Consider the following 9,192-nt stretch of genomic DNA (forward strand, 5'->3'; position numbering starts at 1 on the left):
GCTCTGTGTCTTCTTTTTAATGCTAAAGCGAGTTTAAAATTTTGATATGTTCTTAAACTGTGGGACTTGGCATTTGTAGCTTGAAAACAACGGATGTGAAGACAACTACTTTTCAAGCATTTTCATTCTAAGTAGTGAAGATTGAATAGATGTCACAAATTTGCTTATAGGAGAAGGGGATGAATACCAAAAATGAACGAGAAATACTCATTGTTTAGGCCCATTTCATAACCCTTTCCTTTTTTTTCGGTAACATATCTTCTCCTCTCGACTTTATTTCTTTCTCCAAAATTTTTCTCTTTTTGTCTTTAACTTTTCTCAACCTATTTTTTTAAAATATTTTTATTTATCTCTCTAAAATTTATCTTCCAAAAGTTTATTTACATATCTATTTTCATGTTTCTACATCAGGGGAAGACAAAGATTTCCGCAAATAGAAAATGCATGTCCCGACCCCGTCCCCGTCCCCGATTCCATTTTTTAAATAATTATATATATTTATTACACTCTTTATATTTTAATTCTAAAAATAATTAAAAACAATTATAAAACCGATAATTTTTCTCGAGAACATCTCTCGGACCCAAGAACGAGGTGGAGACGGAGACTAAAAATTTTCACGAGCCCGACAATGGGGGAGAGCATCCTCACTCGTAGTCACATCATCTCTACCCTACATAAAACTACCCTACATAAAACTTTCTCTCTCTAATATGTATTTTCAACTTTCTAACTTTTTAAAAACAAAAAAATAAAAATGGTTACAAAAAAATGTTTTGGTTTTTTGTTTTTTAAATACAACAAACAAAAAATGGTTATCAAACGTATATGATTTTCGTTTTTTAAACACAGAAAACCAAAAACCAAAAACTAAAAACAAGAAAAAATAAAAATAAAAAACTAAAATGGTTATCAAACAGACCTTAGTGAACACCCTTAACTTTTGACGAGAGAGATATAGAACATAGGTATTTTTTATGTTATTCAAATAATTAAATAGTTAATACAAACATAGATTTTAATTGATAAATATTTAAGTATTGTTCGTAATGAAATGAGAGAGAGCGCAATGAAGAAACATGATCGAGAATTTAGTGGAGCTATGAAATACTTATTATCATATAATAAGAAGTAATAAATTTATAAAGGTTTAATCAATGTGAGTCACTCTATCCTTTATGGAGTTGTCTTTTCTCCTTCCTTAAATAACGAGGAGCTATATAAGTTTAATTAATGTGAGCTACATTATTCTTCAAAAAAATAAAAAAATAAAAAAAATTATGTGAGCTACATCGGTCGTTTTTCTCCTTTCTTAAATAACAATAGTTTCTTTGTATAGAAGATGCTTGGAGAGAAAGGAAACTCTTTAGTTAAATTATGTTCTAGTCCATATGCTTAGAAAAGTTGTCAATAAAACTACAATTTAGTCCACGTGCTTCAATTTATTTGTTAATTGTTTACCAAGTTTTGAAAAGTCTCATTGTCACCCTCGTTTTTCTTATTATAACTTCAACTTCTCATTGTTATGGTTAATAACAAAAATCCAAAGTAATATCTTCGATAATTATGATTCATCCAAATTCGATAAAATTAGATTTTAGAATAAAAAGTTAGGCTATGGACGTCATCTGTCACTTCTACAAATAAATTTTAACCTTTTATTTTTATTAATTTTTTTTCTTTACTTCAATAATAATAGAGATAAAGAATCGAATAATTGATACTGTTTTGTTTTAGTATTATATAGAATGAAGATTTGAATTCACGACCATCTTTAAAATGGTTTTAGAAACTTTATTCGACTCAATTTTTACTTTTCAACTCCACGAACTTGACAATAAACATTATAAAAAGTATATGTACGGAAATTAACATAAAATAGAAATTGAGGGCTGTGATGACTAAAAATGTAATTTACTAACAAGTTCATCGTTCCTTCCATGGATAAAAGTAAAACAGAAAAGAGAGCCGGTTCATCGTCCGCCAAATCTAGCGATTGGGAACCAAGAACAAGAACAAGTTTCTCTGATTGACAGGAGAGTTGAAATCCAGGAAACATTCTAAGAGATGGAGAATAAACTGGTGGAATTCTGCATCAATTCGGCCTGTGAGAGCAAGGACAGCGTCGAGAAGTGGCGGAGGCAGAAGCGAAGCCTTGAGCGTTTGCCCTCTCAACTCGCCGATGCTCTCCTTCGCCGTCTTCACGCTCGTCGTCTCCTCTATCCTTCTATTCTCGAGTACGTTTCAACTCCATTTTTGTTTCTGACTATCGAAGTAAGTTTGTTGAACGATCGAAAGCGGATTCAGAATTTTTAGGCTCTCATTTTGTCCATTGGAGACCGAGGTCTCTCATCAAGATGCAATACTTCTATATTGGATCGAAATGCCTGAAATTTGTATGAATTCGGATTTGATTAAGTACGTGGAGTGATCCTGCTGCTTGATGCTTCGTAATAGAATCGTAGCTTAGTTGAGATAAAATTAAGTTTCTCTTGATGGAGATGCTGGTAATCGTCCTCAATCTGGTTTTTACTGGAAACCTTTTAGAAAGTAGCTGAAGAGGTAGCTACAGCTTATACTTTTGGCATTTTTGCCTCCATTATTATGTATCAAAACATCATTCTTCTGTTTTATTAGCTGATATACATCAGGGAGTGCCAACAAAGTTTATGTCCTTTCTTTCTTTCTCACTGTTTTTCAACTATACTTGAGTAGGTTTAGGAAGTTATCCTTGTTGTTCACTAACGTTCTGCTGAACTCAGATGTTTTGATGCAGAGTTTTCAAATTTACCGTAGAGGTGGTTGATCTAAGTGGTGAAAATGCTGTTGATTCAGAATGGATGGCCTACTTAGGAGCATATCGTTACTTACGATCATTAAATCTTTCCAACTGCCACAGGCTTTCTAGTTCTGGTATATGGGCTATTGCAGGTATGTTATAGAAAATGATACAAATGTTAGTTTGAAGGCTGACTTGTAAGTCACAGAAAGTTCTGTGTCGAAGTGACTTAACCCTGTTGTGATTTCTCCACTAGTCCAGTGCCGTGGAAATCTTGCGTGTAGTTTCCACGAAAAGAAATATATTTTTTACTTTCTGTCCTCCTCTTATCAACTGTGGACATCGACAGGCCATCTAAATTTCAGTGGCTGCAATTTAGTTAAGTTTGATAATTATGATGTCCTATGCTTATTTATAGGGATGACTACTTTAAGGGAGTTGAACCTTTCGAGATGTTCGAAAGTTACTGATGCTGGAATTAGGCATCTTTTATCCATACCAACTTTGGAAAAGCTATGCATTGCTGAGACTGGCATCACTGCACATGGAGTTACACTCCTTTCTTCCTTAAAAACATTGGTGTTCTTGGATTTGGGTGGTCTAGCTGTCACCGACCAGGCCCTGAGTTCTCTTCAGGTTTTTCCTGTTTCCCTTTTTGGATTAACTGTGAATCCCATGTTCCTTTGTGGGACTGTGGCTGCATGGTATACACCTATTGTATCTTGCAGTTTCAACGCGTAGGCGTTTGCTTCCCTGCACTTGCACATGTCTACACCATCAAATAATGCTGGATTGATGGTTTGTCAGTCTTATTTGATAAGATGCGAACCTTTACAGATAATGTATTGCACGGCTATTGGATCTGTGAATGGCATAGGTTACTCAAGATGATTGTTTCTGTTGATGAAGTTTTGTCCCAATTGATGATTGGATTGCATTATAGCTTCTACAACAATCTAGTATATAGATGATGATATTGTTATTTCTCCACTCAAACTCATTCTAACTATTTACTTGTTCCAAGTAAATTCTGTCTATTTATTGTTTAATCTATTAAATTTTATTGCTCCTTCCTTGCAATTCATATTTTTGAATTAATATTTTTAATTTAATCCCATTTTCGTCCTACTCTCTTTTAGGTGCTCACAAAATTACAATACCTTGACCTTTGGGGTAGTAAAATATCTAACACTGGATCTGATGTTCTACAAATGTTTCCGAAGTTGAACTTCCTGAATATAGCTTGGACTAATGTCACCAAATTCCCAAACTTGCCTCATCTTGAGTCCCTGAACGTGAGTAACTGCGTAATTGACTCTACTATTAAAGGGTCTGGTGCTAAAGTTCCTCTAAGAAAGCTTATTGCCTCTGGAGCTACATTTTCAAACGAGACTGAAGACCTGGAATTTGTTGGAACCAGTTTCCTAAATCATCTGGACTTCTCGAATGCTTGTCTTCACAGATTCTGCTTCTTACCTCATATGAAAGCATTGGAACATTTGGACCTTAGCTCTACTGCCATAGGAGACAATTCGGCTGGATTAATTGCATCCGTTGGAGAAAATTTGAAACATCTAAACCTCAGCTGCACAACAGTCAGCTCTTCTGGAGTTGGGATTTTAGCTGGAAAAGTTCCAAACCTTGAAACTTTGTCACTATCCCACACCATGATTGATGATTTTGCCATATCATATATAAGTTTGATGCCTGGCTTGAAGAGCATTGACCTCAGCGAAACAGACATTAAAGGTATTGCTTTTGTACTAAAAAATGCTATGATGTACTTAATCAGGTCACGTATGCTGCATATTCCCCTTGCTCATTCTCTAGGGCGCTGTACACACACCAACTCCATCAGCTTCTTATCTAGAACCTTCTTTCAGTCCTTCTATCAGCTTCTTATCTAGCACCTTTCTTTCAGTCATTGTGCTGAACGCTTTTATGCTTCTGCATAGGAAGTTATTGTTTCCTTCTTAGTGCCAGGGCACAATATCCTTGTGCAGGTTTTATGTGAGTGATTTCACATGCCGGTGCATGTAATTCTATTGCCATTTCATTAACTGAATACTATTAAAAATATATATATCCTTTATTCTGTGTTATTTGATAGGAACAAAACAAAATTTATTCGAAACCATGGGCACCTATTGTTGCTGCTATTTTCACCATGGCTCTTTAAATCTGAGAAGTTTGCAGTCTTCTGATATTTTTTTGTCCTAATTTCAGGTTACATTTACCTATCAGCTGCGGAGGGAAATGAGTATCTCTCATTTACAGACTTGCAAAACCTTGATTGTTTAGAAATATTGAATTTGGAGCGCACTCATGTGGACGATGAATCTCTACGCCCATTATCAAGATTCCGAAGGCTGAGTCACTTGCTGCTTAGAAGTCCCTCATTGACAGATGTGTCACTGAGCTACTTGTCGATTTTGCCCAAGCTGACAATCCTCAGTATTCGGGATGCAGTTTTGACAAACCAGGCGTTTGATTTGCTTAAGCCTGCGGCAACTCTACAAAAGATTGACTTGAGAGGTTGTTGGCTGTTAACTGAAGATGGTCTTTTAGAATTTCACCGAAGGTTTCCACAAATTGAAGTTAGACATGAACTTTTTCACTTCTCATCTGATCAAACTTCCTCTGATCGACCTTCAACTCATTTTACTCCAAAGAAATTACAATTGAACCAGAGGAACAAATCTGCCGCCATGTCACCATATTTTGTAGGTATGTAACTCAGACAAATAATTCATATAAGATTTTAAGTCAAACTAAAACATAAATAGACACTTGGGATTAGTTCTTATCTTATATATAACAACTAAGAATCACATTAAGAATCACGGACACTTCAATTTGGTGTCGGTGTCGGATACTTTGATACTTATTGGACACTTGTTAGCTCAATAGATGTGTACAACACATTAGTCGTAGAAAGTGAATATAGATTCGACATTTATTAGGCACGTATCGAATACTTGTTAAGTGTAAGAAATAGACCTAAATAGTAACGTAGGATAAAATAATAAATTGAGAATAAAATACTAACTCATTTTTTAAAGTATAAAATTGCATAAACTTATTGACTTTGAATTTTCTTTCAGAATTAAAATGATATATTTTAATAACGTGTTTTTGTTGTGTTCGTGTCCCAAATTTTTAGAAAATGATGTGTCACCATGTCTGTGTCGTATCCATATCTCGTGTCCATATCCATGCTTCTTAGATATCACATATTCCTATATACGAAATAAAATCTGCTCTATGTAATTGACAAAACAGATATAAATATATCTTCCTTATGATGTAAAGTTTGATGTTCTGGTTAATATTGATTTTGGGCATTCAAATCAATGCAACCAATGTCAGTATTTAATCCTTGACTCTAAGTAGGTTATTGTTTACAAGGCTTATATGATTTCTTTCTTCCTTTCTTACCCTTATGCAATAGATCAAAGGTTGAAGTATAGTAGCGAAGAGCTACTTGCCCTACAGTTTTCTTCTCTGTCCCATGGTTCCACATCTACTCGTGAAATTGGTCAGAAATCTGATACCTGAAGATGCAGTAACACAAAGGTGCTTGAACTATTCTGAGAATTGAATTGTTTGGCAATCCTCTTTTTCTGTTGATGGCTCAGATTCATTATATTTAGATCTTTGAGTTCATTTACTAATTACGCGATCTATATTGGAAATGTAGTGAAGTTTTCGTTCAATGCACGGTTCAAATCACTTGCTTCTGGTTGAGATCAGAACTTGAAAGATAAGGGCCGAAACGTTCGAGATAGCATAGCAGGAGAAGGGAAGGACATTGAGCAAGGGGAGAAATCTTTCAATAGAGGAAAGGGATGAGAGGTTTAAATTTAAACAGAAGTTCTTTCAAATTTAATGGCAGGAGTGAAGTAGAGTTTTGCAGTGGAGTAAACTTGCATGGATTTTAAAAGAGGAGGATGAATAAATTAATCACTGTTGTTCCATAGATTGGTAGTTAGAAGGTGGAGTAAGTTAGAAGACGAAGGTATTTAAGAGGAAATCTTGAAGTTATTCCGTAATCGTAGCAGTTTTTCAGGAAGCTACAAATTGGCAGCCTCGAAGGTATTCTGAGAATTGAATTTTTTGGTAATCATATTTTATTATTGATGACTGAGGTTCATTGTATTTACATCGTTAAGTTTACTTACCAATTATGTGTTATGTATTGAAAATATAGTGAAGTTTTCTTCGAAACATGCAATAGCTTTGATTTTCTTTTTTTTCTTTTTTTCCATATTTATTTAAAGATTGCTAGTCATTTCAGAGAGAGATGATTCGTGATTTTCCGTTGAAGAAGAAAACGGAAAAGAAGAAAGTCAAAGCCACGAATGCCACCTCACTTGAAATAAATACATCAATAAATGTCATCTAATACCCCAAATTTTCACGTCACATTTAGCATTTCATTAGTTATACTAATATGAGTTTGATTCTAAGGATCTTTTAGAACCAAAGCTTGGGAACAAAGTTGTCATTTTTCGGAATCTAAGGACCAAATAGAAATTCATATTCATACAAAAAACCCCAACGGGAAACCTTTCACCGTGCCACACGATTCTTTCGTGAAGCGCTCTCTCAGACGTTTCCACTCCTTTGTTCCCAATTTTTTGGAATCTAAAGACCCAATAGAAATCCATATTCATACTTAAGGACTAAAAATGTATTTTACCTGTAATAATAATACATAGTCATCTGTCGCATTGTTCGAGTGTCAGAAAGTTATTAGTGAAATGATTTAGAGTTATATAGTTGATGAATGATGATGAAGAGTTTGTATGGTCTGGAGAAGCTTACTTGTCTTAATAGTTTAGGTGCTTTATCTGTAGTCTAGAAGTCTAGGTGGTTTATCTGTTTTTGGTTTTATTAGTTGTTGTTTTGTCTTAGTGAAAAAGTAGTTGTTATAGAGGTTGTTGCGCAAAATAAGAATTTAATAACAAAATCTAGGGAAAATCATAGAAATACTAATAAACTGTTAGAATTGTTTCAATCACGTCGTCAAATTTCAATTAATGGTCTCCTAAACTTACAAAATTGTTTCGATTAAACACTTAAAAATTGCAAAAAATGCACAAACAAGTGTTGTTCTAATCAAATATTGAAACTATGAGTTGTTATAATCCAACCCAAATTTCTTACATCAAATTTTTGTTATTTTAAGTCGATACGGTAGTTTAACATGGATTCAAAAAGCAAAAATTTTTAATGGTTAATATTACACTTTGAAATTTTATAAAATAAAAAAAAACCTAAATTGTAAAAAATTCTATAATTCGTGTTTTTTTTTTAAATGATATGTGAGGTAAGGATTCGAATCCATAACCTTTTATTAAACAATGCTTGGCCAATAATAAGAGAGAGAGTTCGATGATAATTATAGGAGAGATTTGCATAAGTCAGCTATAATTGACATATATTGTTGAAAAAAAATGGTATTAGATTTAAATAGGAAGATATATTATTTTAAAAAATCCATTACTGCATCGTTCCCACTTGAAAATGAAACGTGTCAGAAACAGTTATAAGTAGAAGATGAAGAGGGTGGTGTGGTGAAGCGGTTATAAGTGTCAGGAGGAGCGGGGGAATTGAATATAGTCGTTTTGAGGGAGCCAAATCAAATTTTAGGGTTTCCGGAATTGGAGCTTGTTCCTCAAGCCATCTCTATTCCTCTCCAAAAGTTCTTAATCCCATACTCTACTCTGTTTTCTTTGACTAATTTTCTTGCAATGTTTTCCCAATTCTCCTTTACTTATCATAATGGAGTATTGTATTTGCCATTTGGTCTTGTCTTCATCCTCTGCTTTTCTTTTAACGATCTGTTTCTACTGTTCAGTGGATCGTACGGTCAGCGCTTGCAGCACCATTCTTCTGGATGACCGGAACCTACAAATCGCATCCGGATCCGGAGATTAAGAACATCGATTTTACAATTACAGAGACGATTACAGGACATCTCACGAAGAAGGCGAACAAGTGTATGGATGTTATTTCTTTTCTTTCATGCTAATCAGCTCTTAACTACTTCTTCTTTCTATAGGTTTAATTGAAAGGTTTAAGAGGAGGAGGAGGATCGAGGAGAGAGAGGATTACGTCCTTGATGCTCTGTTTGTGGACCAGAGGCGATGAAATCCTTACGTAAGTTGCAGATTTCCTTTCCACTGTATTCTGATGTATAAAACTGGGTTGATTTCGTGTTCTTTGTTTATGTAGCTCTATTACTTTGATGATCGAATAAATTTGGCAAGATTTGTGACCCAGAGGAATGTGATGTTGTTATATTCTATCACTTCGGCTTGAGTTGGTTAGAATTAGAAAGAACTTGTTTTGATAATTATAGTGAATGAATAGTCATTTTATTTTTTGTATTTATCTAGATGGAAGCA

At 34.3% G+C, this 9,192-nt stretch overlaps 1 protein-coding gene across 6 annotated transcripts; it reads left to right on the forward strand.

Moving 5' to 3' along the window:
- The first annotated feature begins 1,925 nt into the window (after positions 1-1,925).
- LOC111008197 (Leucine-rich repeat (LRR) family protein) lies at positions 1,926-8,742 on the forward strand. Of its 6 annotated transcripts, none has more exons than XR_015788381.1 (8): positions 1,926-2,237; positions 2,777-2,931; positions 3,198-3,415; positions 3,919-4,528; positions 5,006-5,506; positions 6,231-6,355; positions 6,480-6,874; positions 8,643-8,742. XR_015788381.1 is itself a non-coding variant. In XM_022280809.2 (7 exons), the coding sequence occupies exons 1-6, from the start codon at positions 2,068-2,070 to the stop codon at positions 6,335-6,337; spliced, it is 1,761 nt and encodes a 586-aa protein (XP_022136501.1). In that variant the 5' UTR covers positions 1,926-2,067; the 3' UTR covers positions 6,338-6,355; positions 6,480-7,046. The 6 variants fall into 6 exon arrangements, 1 of the variants encoding a protein (XP_022136501.1); XR_015788382.1 differs by lacking the exon at positions 8,643-8,742 and adding an exon at positions 7,060-7,201; XR_015788383.1 differs by having other exon boundaries at positions 2,098-2,237; positions 2,763-2,931.
- Positions 8,743-9,192: the final 450 nt, after the last annotated feature.

Source organism: Momordica charantia, assembly GCF_013281855.1.
Source record: "Momordica charantia cultivar OHB3-1 chromosome 10 unlocalized genomic scaffold, Mcharantia_2.0 BLBB01000010.1, whole genome shotgun sequence".
NCBI lineage: Eukaryota > Viridiplantae > Streptophyta > Magnoliopsida > Cucurbitales > Cucurbitaceae > Momordica > Momordica charantia.